Source organism: Salvelinus sp. IW2-2015, linkage group LG11, assembly GCF_002910315.2.
Source record: "Salvelinus sp. IW2-2015 linkage group LG11, ASM291031v2, whole genome shotgun sequence".
NCBI lineage: Eukaryota > Metazoa > Chordata > Actinopteri > Salmoniformes > Salmonidae > Salvelinus > Salvelinus sp. IW2-2015.
This window is the reverse complement of record NC_036851.1, coordinates 35800557-35818521: the sequence shown is the minus strand read 5'-3', so window position 1 is coordinate 35818521 and position 17965 is coordinate 35800557. Positions and strand designations below refer to the sequence as shown.

At 41.8% G+C, this 17965-nt stretch overlaps 1 protein-coding gene across 1 annotated transcript; it reads left to right on the top strand.

The window, feature by feature from the left end:
• Nucleotides 1-336: 336 nt before the first annotated feature.
• Nucleotides 337-17856, top strand: LOC111970646 (solute carrier family 2, facilitated glucose transporter member 11-like). The gene is made up of 12 exons (XM_023997447.2): nt 337-547; nt 859-957; nt 11995-12155; nt 12264-12388; nt 12634-12763; nt 14380-14528; nt 14791-14978; nt 15242-15352; nt 15472-15573; nt 15650-15725; nt 15861-15988; nt 16142-17856. The coding sequence occupies exons 1-12, from the start codon at nt 524-526 to the stop codon at nt 16334-16336; spliced, it is 1488 nt and encodes a 495-aa protein (XP_023853215.1). The 5' UTR covers nt 337-523; the 3' UTR covers nt 16337-17856.
• Nucleotides 17857-17965: the final 109 nt, after the last annotated feature.

Genomic DNA, 17965 nt, shown 5'->3' with positions numbered 1-17965 from the left:
GTCCTGTTCAGCTTCCACATTGATGTGTTCAGTCAGTGACTCACGGAACAATAAGTAAGTTATTCCTGTTTTATCAAGACACCTTCCTAACCGTCCATCTCTTATGAAAATTAAACCTAATACCAAACCGGAGTAAAAACAAACATGATGGAGTCACAAGGCCAAGGCTCGTTATCAGTGGGAAGGAATCTTCTGGTGAGATCCAGTTTGGACCAGTAAGATGTTCCTGGTTCAGTCCTGTCCCTCTCAGTGTTCAGTGACCACTAATTTGCGCTCTCTCTCTMCCCCCCCCCCCCCAYCYCTCTMTTTCTCTCCTCCTCCTCCTCTCCAACAAGGTTTTCTTCCACTACAACCCAGACGATGTGATTAATTACAGTTTCGGGGACAGGACCGTGGTATCGGTGGGGATAAATGTTCCTTGGTGTCTGTGTCCCTCCATCTCACTCAGCAACAGCAGGCAATCAACCAACTGTCCACCTGCTCTGCTGTTCCAGCCAGCATCCAGGGAGCCTCAGACGGAAAGATGGGAAAAGCACTCAATGATCTGGTAAGACAACAACACATCACTCACATAATTGATGATGAGGCTCATACTGAAATTATTCAAAAAATAGTTTTAAAAAAGAGACTCCGCACTCTGCCATTTCTACTCCTATGTTGTTTATACTGAGAGACATCCTACAATTACAATTTWAAAAAACACAATTGTTTAGTTAAAAACTTTGCACAACACTTTATTTGACTGTTGACTAATCTATCAAATTTGTCTCATGTCTGTAATATTGCTCTTTGTTTCATTGAGACGTAACTCAGTTTAGAATTCTTAGTTACTGTAAGACATCCTTGTTTATATTCTAGATGCAGTACTGGAGGCTTTACCTGTTGACATTGGTGTTGGGAATTGGGGGATCATTTCAATATGGGATGCAAGTTTCCATCATKTCTTCTCCAGCAGAGGTAAGAAAGCTGTCTGATGATCAGCTCTAAGGAGTTGAATATAAACTTGATAATGAGGAATAGGRTTGAGGGATAAAAGTGAAGATGTAATCTGATTTAAGATTGCTCYCTCCTTGCCTGTTGGCATGTGACTGAGCCTGTAAAGATATCACAAAGAAAAACCTATATGACCTGAGCCACATAGTAGCACAAATTAGCTTTAAAGTAAGAAAATGCTATTATTATTATTGTTATTACGTTGATATGTCACAATTACACTACAGAATTACAGTATTGCAATTTTTCAATTGAGTGTATGCCAAAAGGTGCAAACAGCAGGGTGCATACAAAGTGTGAAAGYGTATGCAAAGTCTCAGTTTCCCAGGAGAACAGGGAGATATCCTATCACTTCCCAGCCAGAGGAGGGAGTGACCTAATCCTAATGGATAGCACTGTGATCAACAGTTCATCAGCAGCAGCTTTTTCTCCAATCCAATTTATACAGATTCGACTGTGTATTGTCATATCATGTGAGCAGACAGAAAGAAAACATGGTGGGGTTGAGGTTACAGGACTGTTGTTGGAGTATTTGAAGTATACCATGTTGCTTTAGCCATCATAAGCAGGGTCAAATCAAACCAAAGTTTATTGGTGGCGTACACAGATTTGCAGATGTTATCGCAGGTGCAGCTAAATGCTTGGGTTCCTAGCTCCGGCAGTGTAGTAATAATACCTAGAAATACAAAACAATACGCAATTAATTTAAAAAAGTCAAACATTTAAAAAGTCAAATTAAGAAAAATCAGAACGAGCAATGTCAGAGTACGTAGTATGGTGTGTCTATATATCTCTATACAGTATGGACAGTACATGAATAGAAACGGTGTGTACAGTAGTAGTTATACAGGATAAGAGATGACTACACTCTCAGAAACAAATATGCTATCTAGAACCTAAAAGGGTTATTCCGCTTCTTTCTAAGAGTTTACAGTATATACATATAGTGGGTTAAACAGTATGTAAACATTAAAGTGACCAGTGTTCAATGACTATGTACAGTCGTGGCCAAAAGTTTTGAGAATGACACAAATATTAATTTYCACAAAGTCTGCTGCCTCAGTTTGTATGATGGCAATTTGCATATACTCCAGAATGTTATGAAGAGTGATCAGATGAATTGCAATTAATTGCAAAGTCCCTCTTTGCCATGCAAATTAACTGAATCCCCCCCAAAAAAATTCCACTGCATTTCAGCCCTGCCACAAAAGGACCAGCTGACATCATGTCAGTGATTCTCTCGTTAACACAGGTGTGAGTGTTGACGAGGACAAGGCTGGAGAAAACTCTGTCATGCTGATTGAGTTCGAATAACAGACTGGAAGCTTCAAAAGGAGGGTGGTGCTTGGAATCATTGTTCTTCCTCTGTCAACCATGGTTACATGCAAGGAAACACGTGCCGTCATCATTGCTTTGCACAAAAGGGCTTCACAGGCAAGGATATTGCTGCCAGTAAGATTGCACCTAAATCAAGCATTTATCGGATCATCAAGAACTTCAAGGAGAGCGGTTCAATTGTTGTGAAGAAGGCTTCAGGGCGCCAGGACCGTCTCCTAAAGTTGATTCGGCTGCGGTATCGGGGCACCACCAGTACAGAGCTTGCTCAGGAATGGCAGCAGGCAGGTGCAAGTGCATCTGCATGCACAGTGAGGCGAAGACTTTGGCCTGGTGTCAAGAAGGGCAGCTCTCCAGGAAAAACATCAGGGACAAACTGATATTCTGCAAAAGGTACAGGGATTGGACTGCTGAGGACTGGGGTAAAGTCATTTTCTCTGATGAATCGCCTTTCCGATTGTTTGGGGCATCCGGAAAAAAACTTGTCCGGAGAAGACAAGGTGAGCACTACCATCAGTCCTGTGTCATGCCAACAGTAAAGCATCCTGAGACCATTCATGTGTGGGGTTGCTTCTCAGCCAAGGGAGTGGTCTCACTCACAATTTTGCCTAAGAACACAGCAATGAAAAAAGAATAGTACCAACACATCCTCCGAGAGCAACTTCTCCCAACCATCCAGGAACCGTTTGGTGACGAACAATGCCTCTTCCAGCATGATGGAKCACCTTGCCATAAGGCAAAAGTGATAACTAAGTGGCTCGGGGAACACAACATTGATATTTTGGGTCCATGGCCAGAAAACTCCCCAGACCTTAATCCCATTGAGAACTTGTGGTCAATCCTCAAGAGGCAGGTGGACAAACAAAACCCACAAATTCTGACAAACTCCAAGCATTGATTATGCAAGAATGGGCTGCCATYAGTCAGGATGTGGCTCAGAATTTAATTGACAGCATGCCAGGGCGGATTGCAGAGGTCTTGAAAAAGAAGGGTCAACACTGCAAATATTGACTCTTTGCATCAACTTCATGTAATTGTCAAGAAAAGCCTTTGACACTTATGAAATGCTTGTATTATACTTCAGTATTCCATAGTAACATCTGACAAAAATATCTAAAGACACTGAAGCAGCAAACTTTGTGAAAATGTATATTTATGTCATTCTCAAAACTTTTGGCAACGACTGTACATAGGGCAAAACAGTCTCTAAGGTGCAGGGTAGATTGTCAAGTTGTAGCCGGCTAGCAACAGATCTGAATGTTCATTAAACTTTTAAAGCATCAAATCAAAATCAAATTCATTTYATTCGTCACATGCTTTGTAAATAACAGGTGTAGACTAACAGTGAAATGCTAATTTACGGGCCATTCCCAAAAATGAGAGGAAGAAAATTGAAAAGTAATAACATGTAATGATAAAATTAATAATAAATACACAATGAGTAGCGATATCTTGGCTAGAGAGGGTACACAGGGTACCAGTACCAAGTCGATGTGCAGAGGYACGAGGTAACTTATACTTTTCCCACATTTTGTTGTGTTACAAAGTCGGATTAAAATGGATTTAATTGTAATTTTTTGTCAATRATCTACACAAAATACTCTGTAATGTCAAAGTAAAAGAGTATGAAAACTAAAACAAATTTTTCTTGATTAGATAAGTATTAAACCCCCTGAGTCAATGCATGTTAGAATCACCTTTGGCAGTAATTACAGCTGTGAGTCTTCTGGGTAAGTCTGTARGAGCTTTGCACATCTAGATTGTGCAATAGATTGTGCAATATTTGCAAATCTATTATTTGTTTTAATTCTTCAAGCTCTGTAAAGTTGGTTGTTGATCATTGCTAGACAGACATTTTCAAGTCTTGCTATAGATTTTCAAACCGATTTAAGTCTAAACCACTCAGGAACATTCAATGTTGTCTTGGTAAGAAACTCCAGTGTATATTTGGCTTTGTGGTTTAAGTTATTGTCCTGCTGAAAGGTACATTTGTCTCCCAGTGTCTGTTGGAAAGAAGACTGAACCAGGTTTTCCTCTAGGATTTTGCCTGTGCTCTATTCCGTTTCTTTTTATCATTAAAAAAAACTCCCTAGTCCTTGCAGATGACAAGCATACCRATAACATGATGCAGCAACCACCAATATGAAGAGTTGTACTCATTGATGTGTTGATGTCACCCAGTGCTTATACAGAATCCCAGCCTATAACCCCAAACAGCAAGCAATGCAGATGTAGAAGCACAGTGGCTAGGAAAAACTTCCTAGAAAGGCAGGAACATAGGAAGATACCTGGAGAGGAACTAGGCTCTGATGGGTGGCCAGTCTTCTTCTGGCTGTACCGGGTGAAGATTATAAGAGTGCATTGCCATTAAGGCCAGATTGTTCTTCAAAATGTTCAAACGGTCATAGATGACCAGCAGGGTAAAATAATAATCACAGTGGTTATACAGGGTGCAACAAGTAAGCACCTCAGGAGTAAATGTCATTTGGCTTTTCATAGCCGAGGATTCAGATGTCACAACAGCAGGTGCTGTAGAGAGAGAAAGAGACAGAAAGAGAGTGAAAGGGATCAAGAAAGAGAAAGAGAGGGAGTCTAAAACAGCAGGTCTGGGACAAGGTTGCACATCCACTGAACAGGTCAGGTTTTCATAGCCTCAGGCAGAACAATTGAAACTGGAGCAGCAGCACGACCAGGTGGACTGGGGACAGCCAGGAGTCATCAGGCCCAGGTAGTCCTGAGGCATGGTCCTAGGGCTCACGTCCTCCGGGAGGGGAGGGGAGGGAGAGAGAGAATTAGAGGGAGCATACTTAGCCTTTCTAGGACACGCGTTCCGCTAGCGGAACCCCCCCCCAACATTCCGCTGAAAAGGCAGCGCGCGAAATTCAAAAATATATTTTTTAAATATTTTACTTTCACACATTAACAAGTCCAATACAGCAAATGAAAGATAAACATCTTGTTAATCTACCCATCGTGTCCGATTCTTTTAATGTTTTACAGCGAAAACACAACATATATTTATGTTAGCTCACCACCAAATCCAAAAAACACACAGCCATTTTTGCCAGACAAAGATAGCTTTCACAAAACCCAGAAATAAAGATAAAATTAATCACTAACCTTTGAACATCTTCATCAGATGACACTCATATGACATCATGTTACACAATACATTTATGTTTTGTTCGATAATGTGCATATTTATATCCACAAATCTCGGTTTACATTGGCGCCATGTTCAGAAATGCCTCCAAAATATCCGGAGTAATTGCAGAGAGCCACGTCATATAACAGAAATACTCATCATAAACTTTGATGAAAGATACATGTTTTACATATAATTAAAGATACACTGGTTCTTAATGCAACCGCTGTGTCAGATTTAAAAAAAACTTTAGTAAAAAGCACACCATGCAATAATCTGAGACGGCGCTCAAATATAAATAACATTTCTCCGCCATGTTGGAGTCAACAGAAATACGTAATTACATCATATATATTCCCTTACCTTTGATGATCTTTCATCAGAATGCAGTGCCAGGAATCCTAGTTCCACAATAAATCGTTGTTTTGTTCGATAATGTCCATTACTTATGTCGAATTAGCAACTTTAGCTAGCATGTGTAGTACTCGTGTCCAAACACTGGCGCAAGTGACCGCAAACGTCGGACGAAAACTTCAAAAAGTTATATTACAAGTCGAATAAACTGGTCAAACTTAGTTGAGAATCAATSTTCAGGATGTTGTTATCATATATATCCAATAACGTCCCAACTGGAGCATTTCTTCATGTCTGTAAAAGTAATGGCACACATTGACATCCCATGTCTAGCGTGCGTGACCAGGAACTGGCAATCTGCCAGACCAGTGACACAAATAGCTCCCATCTGGCCCCACATCACACTAGAGACTTCATTCCACGTTCTACTGACTGTTGACATCTAGTGGRAGGCGTATGAAGTGCAAACAGATCCATAAATTACAGGGATTTGAATAGGCGATGACTTTCACATCGACCCTTTTCAGAATTTTCACTTCCTGTTTGGAAGTTTGCCTGCCATATGAGTTCTGTTATACTCACAGAGATAATTCAAACAGTTTTAGAAACTTCAGAGTGTTTTCTATCCAATAGTAATAATAATATGCATATATTATCATCTGGGAAAGAGTAGGAGGCCGTTCAATTTGGGCACCAATTCATCCAAAACTGAAAATGCTGCCCCCTATCCCTAAAAAGTTTTAAATTCACACAGGACACCAGATAAGACAGGAGAATTACACCAGATATAACAGACTGACCCTAGCCCCCCGGCACATAGACTATTGCAGCATAGATACTGGAGGCTGAGACGGGGGGATCGGGGGACACTGTGGACCCGTCCGACGACACCCCCGGACAGGACCAACCAGGCATGACATAACCCCACCCACTTTGCCAAAGCACAGCCCCCACACCACAAGAGGGATATCAACAGACCACTAACTTACTACCCTGAGACGAGGCTGACTATAGCCCACGACAATCTCCTCCACTGCACGAGCCCGAGGGGGCGCAAGACCATACAGGAAGATCACATCAGTGACTCAACCCACTCAAGTCGAGTATAGTGCAAAAAAGCCTGGCATGACATGACGCACCCCTTCTAGGGACGGCATGTAAAGGGCACTAGTAAGCCAGTGACTCAGCCTCCTTAATAGGGTCACAGGCAGAGAATCCTAGTGGAGAGAGGGGAGCCAGCCAGGCAGAAACAGCAATGGCAGTTCATCATTTCAGTGCCTTGCCGTTTACCTTAGCACCCTTGGATCAGGCTACACTCAATCATGGGACCTAATGAAGAGATGAGTCTTCAGTAAATACTTAAATGTCGAGACCGAGTCTGTGTCTTTCACATGGATAGGCAGACCATTCCATAAAAATTGATCTCTGTATGAGAAAGCTTAAGCCTCCTGCTGTTTGCTAATAAATTCTAGGGACAATAAGGAGGCCTGCGTTTTGTGACTGTAGCGTACGTGTAAGTATGTACGGCAGGACCAAATCGGAGAGATAGTTAGGAGCAAGTCCATGTAATGCTTTGTAGGTTAGCAGTAAAACCTTGAAATCACCCCAAGCCTTAACAGTCAGCCAGTGTAGAGAGGCTAGCACTGGAGTAATACGATCAAATTTTGGTGTTCTAGTCAAGATTCTAGCAGACATATTTAGCATTAACTGRAGTTTATTTAGTGCTTTATCCGAGCATTGCAGTAGTCTAATCTAGAAGGGACAAAAGCATGGATTAGCTTTTCTGCATCATTTTTGGACTAAAAGTGTCCAGTTTTTGCAATGTTACGAAGATGGAAAAAAGCTTGAAATATTCTTGATATGTTCGTCAAAAKAGAGATCAGGATCCAGAGTAATGCTGAGGTTCTTCCCAGTTTTATTTGAGACGACTGTACAACCGTCAAGATTAATTGTCAGATCAGATCTCTTGATCTCTTTGTTTCTTGGGACCTAGAACTAGCATCTCTGTTTAAAAGTAAAACATTTGCCGCCATCCACTTACTTATGTCTGAAACACAGGCTTCCAGGGTAGGCAATTTTGGGGCTTCACCATGTTTCATCGAAATGTACAGCTGTGTGAGTTGACATTGTGTTTTCGAATGACATCACCAAGATATATTTACTGAAAACAATAGTGGTCCTAAAACAGAACCTTGAGGAACACCGAAATGTACAATTTATTTGTCAGAGGACAAACCATCCACAGAGACGAACTGATATATTTCCGACAGATAAGATCTAAACTGGCAAGAACTTGTCCGTGTAGACCAACTAAGGTTTCCAATCTCTCCAAAATAATGTGGTAATTGATGGTGTCAAAAGCGGCACTAAGGTCTATGAGCACGAGGAAAGATGCAGAGCCTTGGTCAACAGCTTTTTCTTTAACAAAATTAGAGGAATGGGAGATTCGAATTAGGCCGATAGTTTTTTCAAGAGAGGCTTTATTACTGCCACTTYTAGTGAGTTTGGTACACATCCGGAGGATAGGGAGTCGTTTAGTTTGTTCAACATAGGAGGGCCAAAAACAGGAAGTAGCTCTTTCAGTAGTTAAGTTGGAATAGGGTCCAGTATGCAGCTGGAAGGTTTAGAGGCCAAGACTATTTTCATAAATATGTCAAGAGATACAAGATTAAAACACTTGAGTATGTCCATTGATCCTAGGTCCTGGCAGTTCTGTGCAGACTCAGGACAACTGAGCTTTGGAGAAATATGCAGATTCGAAGAGGAGTCCGTAATTTGCTTTCTAACGGTCATGATCTTTTTGTCTAAGACGTTCATGAATTCATCACTGCTGAAGTGGAAGTCATCCTCTCTTGGGGCATGCTGCTTTTTAGTTAACATAACGCTTCATAKTCAAACATAAAGTTAATTTCTTTGCCACATTTTTTGCAGTTTTACWTTAGTGCCTTACTGCAAACAGGATGCATGTTTTGGAATATTTAGATTCTGTACAKGCTTCCTTCTTTTCAGTCTATCAATTAGGTTAGTATTGTGGAGTAACTCCAATGTTGTTAATCCATCCTCACTTTTCTCCTATCACACGCACTAAACTCTGTAAATGTTTTAAAGTCACCATTGGCCTCATGGTGAAATCTCTGAGCAGTTTCCTTCCTCTCCAGTAACTGAGTTAGGAAGGGCACCTGTATCTTTGTAGTGACTGGGTGTATTGATACACCATCCAAAGTGTAATTTATAACTTCACCATGCTCAAAGGAATATTCCATGTCTGCTTTTAAAATGTTTACCCATCTACCAATATGTGACTTCTTTGCGAGGCATTGGACAATCTTTGTGGTTGAATCTGTGTTTGAAATTCACTGCTCGACTGAGGGACCTTACAGGTGATTGTCTGTGTGGGGTACAAGAGAAGAGGTAGACATTCAAAAATCATGTTAAACATRTATTGCAGAMAAAGTGAGTCCATGCAACTTATTATGTGACTTGTTTAGCAAATTTGTGCTCCTGAACTTATGTAGGCTTGCCATAGCAAAGGGGTTGAATACTTATTGACTCAAGACAWTTAAGATTTACATTTTTAACTAATTTGTAAAAATGTTGAAAAGTGCCAGCAGCGGTTTGTGGTGGTAAATAGACAGCTACGAAAAATATAGATGAAAAATCTCATGGTAAATAGTATGGTCTACAGCTTATCATGAGATATTCTAACTCAGGCGAGCAGAACCTCGAGACTTCCTCAATATTAGAGATCGCTCACCAGCTGTTGTTAACAAAGAGACACACACCTTCCTCCTTGAGCTTACCCTACGCTGACGTTCTGTCCTGCCGATGCATAGAAAAACCAACCTGATGTACACTGAGTGTACAAAACATTATGAACACCTGTTATTTCAATTACATACTGACCAGTGAATCCAGGTGAAAGCTAAGACCCCTTATTGATGTCACTCAGATGAAGGGGAGGAGACAGGTTAAAGAAGGAATTTTAAGCCTTGATACAATTGAGACATGGATTATGTATGTGTGCCATTCAGAGGGTAAATAAGCAAGAGAAAATATTTAAGTGCCTTTGAACGGGGTATGGTAGTGTAGGTGCTAGGGTTTTTCACACTCAACAGTTTCCCATGTTGTATCAAGAATGGTCCACCACCCAAAGGACATCCAGCCAACTTGACACAACTGTTGCAAGCATTGGAGTCCACATGGGCCAGCATCCCTGGTGAACGCATTCGACACCTTGTAGAGTCCATGCCCTGACGAATTGAGGCTGTTCTGAGATCAAAAGGGCAACTCAATATTAGGAAGGTGTTCTTAATGTTTTGTACACTCAGTGTATATTATCCATGTCCTTGTTCAGCTACGACTCCACAAAACACAAGATATTACAGTTCTTCAGGTCCCGTTGGTAGGATAGTTAGTCTTGAATGGAGCGTGTCCAGTTTGTTCTCTAGTGATTTTCCGTTCGCCAATAGAACAGAGGGTATAGGCACTTTATGTACTCGCTGATGTAGTTTTGTGCCCGAGTCTCTGGGATTAGGGGTGAGCAGTATGTCCTGCGCCTCCGACTCGTTGAAGTAGAAATCTTCAACCAAATTGAGGTCAGTGATCGCTGTTCTGATGTCCAGAAGCTCTTTACGGTCATAGGAATCGATGAAGGAAACATTATGTAAAAAAAAGTTACGATCAGCGCTTATAAACACACAAAATAGCAGAATTGGTCAGGGGCCTGTAAAACGACAGCTATCATTTCAGCGCCAGTCTCTAGACCTAACTAGGGGTTCAATTGTTACAAGTTAGGAAGGGGGAGGCTTTTTTTGTGGTAAAACAGCTATTAATTGGTCAATTCTGAGGCCTGTGACCAGAGTTWCATTTAAATTAAATAAAAGCACAAGTCAGGGGTATTCAGAATGCTTTGAATGTTGGTTTGAAGTACTAAAAGAACAAACAAAACAAGATACTTCAGGCAAAGGGCGTTTCAAATGTTTTATGACTTAAAATGAACACTGTCCAGGAAAATGCCTACACAATTGCATAGCCTCAATGCATTATTTTGCAAAGACAACTAGGCAYATCAGATTTCAAATAAGTAGTTGCACCAGCAAAACTTGGAAGAAGTGGACGTCAAGAATGCTGACAGGTCCCTGCATTTGGGCATACTTTAATTACTGCTCATTGAGATATGTTAAAAATAGCATCATCATTTTATTTCATTTGGGGGCCCAAAGAAATGTTTTGTTGTTTTGAAGCAAATTTCCTGCAATTCTACATAGTGTAACATGACTCATGACATCTTTGGGATAGGCTATTTCATGATAATAAAGATAGGGAAAATAAAGTCTAGACTATTTTATGTTATGACATTGTAGTCTCATAGGGGGTAAATTCGAAACGTTTGAGGTAAACACTGACTAAGTGAGGTGAAATGCGGGGTCCTGAGCCGACACAACAGCCCGGCACGCCAGCATGTCTAAAGTAACCTGCTGTGTACTGTACTGCCGGTTGGACTCCAACGACACATTGTTAAATTTCACCGACTACCGACTGACCCAAAACAACAAGCAATTTGGAACACTTTAATTCAGAACGACAGACTTAAAAGTCATCCAACTCATGAAATAATCTGCTTTCTCTTGGATCTGTTACATCTGTCTATTGAAGTCTTTATCATACCAGCCTTTTATGTTAAGGGTGGCTAAGATATTCAAAYGACTATTTACTCTTTTACTGACCACAATCTGTTTGACAGTGAAGCTGACCTTTTAGCAGTAATGCCATGTAATCAAGAAGAAGCAGCAGGCAGCTGAGCCAGCACTTGCCCAAAGATCCTGGGGAGTTGGGTGGGCAGAGTCAGAGAGGAAATTGATAGGTCTCCAGCATAAACTGAAGAGGCAGATGCTGGTTAATGAAGGAAGTAATCCCAAAGAAATTAGATAATGTTATTTATTTTGAGTAATCCAATGAATTACGTTACGAATTACTATTATTGTCATGTAATCTGTAAACAGTAACTGATTACATTTCTCAAGTAATCCACCTAACCCTGATTTATAAGTGCGCTTACTTGCCAAAACTCAGGGTCCATCTCAATACTCTATAGTGGCTTCGTCCATCTGCACTGACATTAACTAAACTGGACAGGTGAAATCCATTCTCTCTCTCCCTGTCTGTAGCACATACAGAGCTTTGTGAACCAGACCTGGCTGGGGAGGTATGAGGTTCCAGTAGACGATTCCACCAACATGCTCATCTGGTCTTTCATCGTATCTGTGTTTAGTCTAGGAGGATGGGTCGGGGCTATCCACAGTGGCAGTCTCCCTGTCACCTACGGCCGGTAAGACACTTAGGGCCACGCACGCACGCACGCACGCACGCACACACCACACACACCACACACACACACACACACACACACACACACACACACTCTTCTGTTTTGCAGGAAGAAAGCCCTGCTGTTTAACAACATAGTGGCCCTTGTAGCCGCTCTACTGATGGTATTCAGTCTCATGGCCAAGTCCTTTGAGATGATCCTGCTGGGCAGATTTCTCTATGGATATAATGTTGGTATGTGTTTTGTGCTTTGTTTTTTCCTCTCTGTGTGTATAGTCTACTCTATGTGGAAACATGGGAGCATCCTGCATTATTATTTACATTTTTACTTCTCTTGTAACTCTCTTCTCTCCATCTCTCCCTCCCTCCCTCCCTCCCCCCTCTCTCTTTCTTTCTCTCTCTCTCTTTATTTCACTCTTTCTCTATATATCTCCTGCCTTACACCTCTCCCTCCACTCTCCCGTCCTCCTCTCTCTCAGGCATGGGGCTGAGTGTGCACCTGATGTACCTGGGCGAGAGTTCACCTAAGAAGCTGAGAGGATTCCTGACCCTCACTAGCTCCATCTTTATTGGCTTAGGGAAGGTCATGGGTCAGATTGTTGGCATCAAGTCAGTACCCTTGTTACTTAACCCCCTAACCCTTGTTCTCTGGTTTGTTTACCCTCTTAATTATCAGTTGTTCTAGCCTGGTCAAGCATTCTGACCTCTGTGTTGTGCTCACAGTGCAGCGGTCAGCATGGTTGACCAGGCTGCATTGGTTCATTTTCATAACACCTTAACACACATCCTCAGCACCCACAGTCACAGCACAGTTACATAGATTACATCCACCCTTCCAGAGTTCACACTGTTCAGTGAAATCCCCTTCATGCTCAGCCCCCTCCTGTACTCCCTATTCACCCATGACTGTGTGGCCACGCACGCCTCCAACTCAATCATCAAGTTTGCAGACAACACAACAGTAGTAGGCTTCATTACCAACAATGACGAGACAGCCTACAGGGAGGAGGTGAGGGCTCTGGGAGTGTGGTGCCAGGAAAATAACCTCTCACTCAACGTCAAAAAAACAAAGGAGATTATCGTAGACTTCAGGAAACAGCAGGGGGAGCACCCACCTTTCCACATCGATGGGACCGCAGTGGAGAAGGTGGAAAGCTTCAAGTTCCTTGGCATACACATCACTGACAAACTGAACTGGACCACCCACACAGACAGTGTGGTGAAGAAGGCACATCCTGTTGGGCTATATATCACCGCCTGGTACGGCAACTGCACCGCCCGCAACCGCAGGGCTCTCCAGAAGGTGGTGCGGTCTGCCCAATGCATCACCGGGGACAAACTACTTGCCCTCCAGGACACCTACAGCACCCGATGTCACAGGAAGGCCAAAAAAGATAATCAAGGACAACAACCACCCGAGCCACTTCCTGTTCACCCCACTATCATCCAGAAGGCTAGTACAGGTGCATCAAAGCTGGGACTGAGAGACTGAAAAACAGCTTCTATCTCAAGTTCTTCAGACTGTTAAATAGCCATCACTAGTACATTATAGAGGCTGCTGCCTATTTTCATAGACTTGAAATCACTGGCCACTTTAATAATGGATCACTAGTCACTTTAATAATGTTTACATATTTTACATTACTCATCTCATATGTATATACTGTATTCTATTCTATTCTACTGTATCTTAGTCTATGCTGCTCTGACATTTCCCGTCCATATATTTATATATTCTTAATTCCATTCATTTCGCTACACCCGCAATAACATCTGCTAAACACGTGTATGTGACCAATAAAATGTGATTTGATTTGAATGTTCCAGTTGACCCACGCTGAGCCTCGGACCAGCCAAACTGTCTTATGCACTGGATTACCCTGTCCCGGTCCGGCTGGGCAGAAGTACATATTCTGAACAGCTCATCTGACAAATTACCAGAAATTGAATAATTTTGGAGCACAACGTACAAGTGTATGGCAAAGCTCTCTACGACAAAAAAAAAAACATTTTGACAGAAGCTGGATAAAAAAATGTGAAACACAAATAATGTATTCTAATAGGGAAATTTGAGCAATATTGATGTTCAAGTATCAAAGATGGAATGAGGATGGAAGAAAGACACAGTATGGTTGAAATTACCAAGTCTCTGTCTTTCTGCCCCTCCGTCTCTGTCTCTGTCTCTCTCGCTCGCTCTCTCCCTTTCTCTCCCTATCTCTCTGTAGGGAGGTGATGGGTACAGATGACATGTGGCCCTGGCTGATGGCCCTTAGTGGCCTCCCTGCCATCATCCAGTTTGTGACCCTGCTCTTTTTCCCAGAAGCACCTCGCTACCTGTACATCGACAAAGGCGACACAGAGGGCTCAAAAAAAGGTATGCAGTTAGGCCAGGGCTATATCATAATGTGAGACATTTTTATTTGATCTGTTATGCTGGCTTTGGGGGAAGAATGTCCCTGGATCAAATCTAGACCGTACAATAATCAAACACAGAATACATTTCATAATGTACAACATAACAGTACACATATAATATAACACATCAGTACACATCATATCATCAGAGATGGCGAGAAGAGGTGTGTATATGATGTTGCTGTTGTATAATGTGATTTGTGTGTATTTTGTTGTCATAGCCCTGCAGTGGCTGTGGCAGGAGGATGACCTGAAGATGGAGATGGATGACATGGAGAAGGAGAGGGAGAGCATGCAGGGCCAGAAGTCTAAGACAGTGTGGGACGTGCTGACTTCTCGCTGTGTCAGGTGGCAAGTGCTGGCTCTGGTCATCCCCTGTGCCTGTGTTCAGTTTTGTGGTATTAACGCAGTGAGTCTGTTTTTACTCTATCTACCTTTACTGCAACATTACTGAATCTACCTTTAGTCACGAGTTCAATGTCAGTAGGTTGTATTTCCCTGATGAGGTTATTCTGCATTCTACGTAGAAGTGAAGAGGTGATCCATTCCCTTCCTTTTTCAGAAGAAATTCTTGTAACTGTTGCAAGTGGGAGCCCTCTCTCTTCTCTATATTATCTTGTCATTCTCCTTTCATCTCATCTTCTCCACATTGACCCAAAATTTGTTCTATAGATTTATTTCTACGCTTTTGACATCTTCCGTGAATCTGGAGTAGCAGAGGACAAGATGCACTACCTGTCCATTGGCATCGGAGCAACAGAACTCATCTCCATCAGTCTCTGTGTGAGTACCATAACATACTGTAGGTCATAGTGGAGAATAACATCACTGTCTGTAACTGAACAATACAATAACATTTGTTTTAGTGGCCATATTGACCTCCTGTCCTTGTTGTGTCCCAGTCTCTGTTGATAGACCGTGCGGGCAGGAAGATGCTGATGGGCTATGGCTACCTGTTGATGGGAGTCATCATGTCCATCCTTGTTGTTATGCTGTCCATCAAGGTAATCAAAGGTCCAACATTTAGGATTTCTGTGTCAGCTGACATGAGAACTWACACAGTCCTTTCTCTCTCAACAGGACCTGTTTTCATGGTTCCCATATGTTAACATCGCCCTCATCTTCTCTGTAATCTGTGTTTATGGACTAGGACCTTGTAAGTACTCTATGCTTATAAATGTCTTGTGTATTATGTCACATTTTGGTGTGTAAGATTCCAGTTCGGAGTATTTGGAATTRAGTGAGCTAATGCCAGGCTGAGCTGGTTGTCACAGTACTCTTATCTTTCTAGCCGGGGTGTCCATGGCCCTCCCTGCAGATCTCTTCCTGCAGGCCTGGAGACCGTCCGCTTACGTCATCAGCGGCTCCGTCAACTGGCTAGGCCTGTTCCTCATCGGGATGTTCTTCCCCTACATAGTGGTAAGATACTGCTCCAAGTCAACATACACACACTTAATATCAGTGATCCAAACGACTACCATTCCCTGACGGTTTTATATCTCTGAGATCCTACTGTCTGTCTGGTCAGTGAGTTATCTGTTGACCTTTAACATTATTCATGTGCCCATGTAGGATGCTCTAGGTCAGTTCTGCTTCCTGGTCTTTGTGGCATACTGCATGTTCAGCTCAGCATTCATGCTCTACTTCATCCCAGAGACCAAAGGCAAGAGCATGGTGGAGATCATGGAGGACTTTAACAAACTCAACTACAAGAACAGGGGGACAGACACCGAAAAGGCTGACTTTGTTTTGGAAACAACATTTTGAGAACATTTGTATATACAGTATACACTACCGTTCAAAAGTTTGGGGTCACTTAGAAATGTCCTTGTTTTTGAAAGAAAAACATTTTTATCGTCCATTAAAAATAACATCAAATTKATCAGAAATACAATGTAGACATGGTTAATGTTGTAAATTACTATTGTAGCTGGAAATGGCAGATTCTTAATGGAATATCTACATAGGCGTAAAGAAGCCCATTATCAGCAACCATCACTCCTGTGTTCCATTGGCACGTTGTGTTAGCTAATCCGAGTTTATCATTTTAAAAGGCTAATTGATCATTAGAAAACCCTTTGGCAATTATGTTAGCACAGCTGAAAACTTTTGTTCTGATTAAAGAAGCAATAAAACTGGCATTCTTTAGAATAGTTGAGTATCTGGAGCATCAGCATTTGTGGGTTCGATTACAGGCTCAAAATGGCCAGAAACAAAGAACTTTCTTCTGAAACTCATCAGTCTATTGTTGTTCTCAGAAATTAAGGCTATTCCATGCGAGAAATTGACAAGAAACTGAAAATCTGGTACAACGCTGTGTACTCCCTTCATAGAACAGCGCAAACAGCGTARCCATATTAGAAAAAGGAGTGGGAGGCTGGCCTTCTAGGCAGAGGACTCCGGGATGCTGGCCTTCTAGGCAGATTTGCAAAGAAAAAGCCATATCTCAGACTGGACAATTAAAAGAAAAGTTGAAGATGGGCAAAATAACAGACACTGGACAGAGGAACTCTGCCTAGAAGGCCAGCATCCCGGAGTTGCCTCTTCACTGTTGACATTGAGACTGGTGTTTTGCGGATGCTATTTAATGAAGCTGCCAGTTGAGGACTTGTGAGGCGTCTGTTTCTCGAACTAGACACTCTAATGTACTTGTCCTCTTGCTCAGTTGTGCACCGGGGCCTCCCACTCCTCTTTCTATTCTCGTTAGGGCCAGTTTGCGCTGTTCTGTGAAATTTCTAAGTGACCCCAAACTTTTGAACGTTAGTATATATTTTTAAAATGTACTATACAGTTCTTTCTAAAAGCCCAAAGCTGTTAAACAATGGACCAGTTTCCTGGAAACAGATGAAGCCTAGTCCTGGACTAAAAAGCATGCATGCTCTGCTTAATCTGTGTCCGRAAATACAAGTGAAAAATATGTTTAGGTAAGGACTACTTGATATAACATGTCGATTCAATATGGTATATTATCATTGATTATACAACAAGACACTAGATTAGGGCCCTCTATTTCATTTGACTGTAAAATTTCTGATGTCAGTATGGTATTTAACTTATTGAAACCTGCAATGACATCAATCCCAATGACATGACACTGAAAACAAAACAATGTTCCTGGGAAAGAATTACATGTCTGTCTCTCTCCTTTCCAACACCTGAATGTTACCACCAGTATGTAGCAGATGTCTGTGCAGTTTGACTGTCTGGAAGGGACTAAAAATAAAGATGTATAGTACACTAAATTGTGCTTCATCAATAATGTAGCCTTTACGCTACAATGTTTTATTCTGCACTAATCTATTGTGCACAGTAACATCGTGTTTATTTTCTACTTATGGCCACATGAAGAGCTTGAATCCAGTCATAGTGACATGGCTAAAAAAGTGAACCATGATG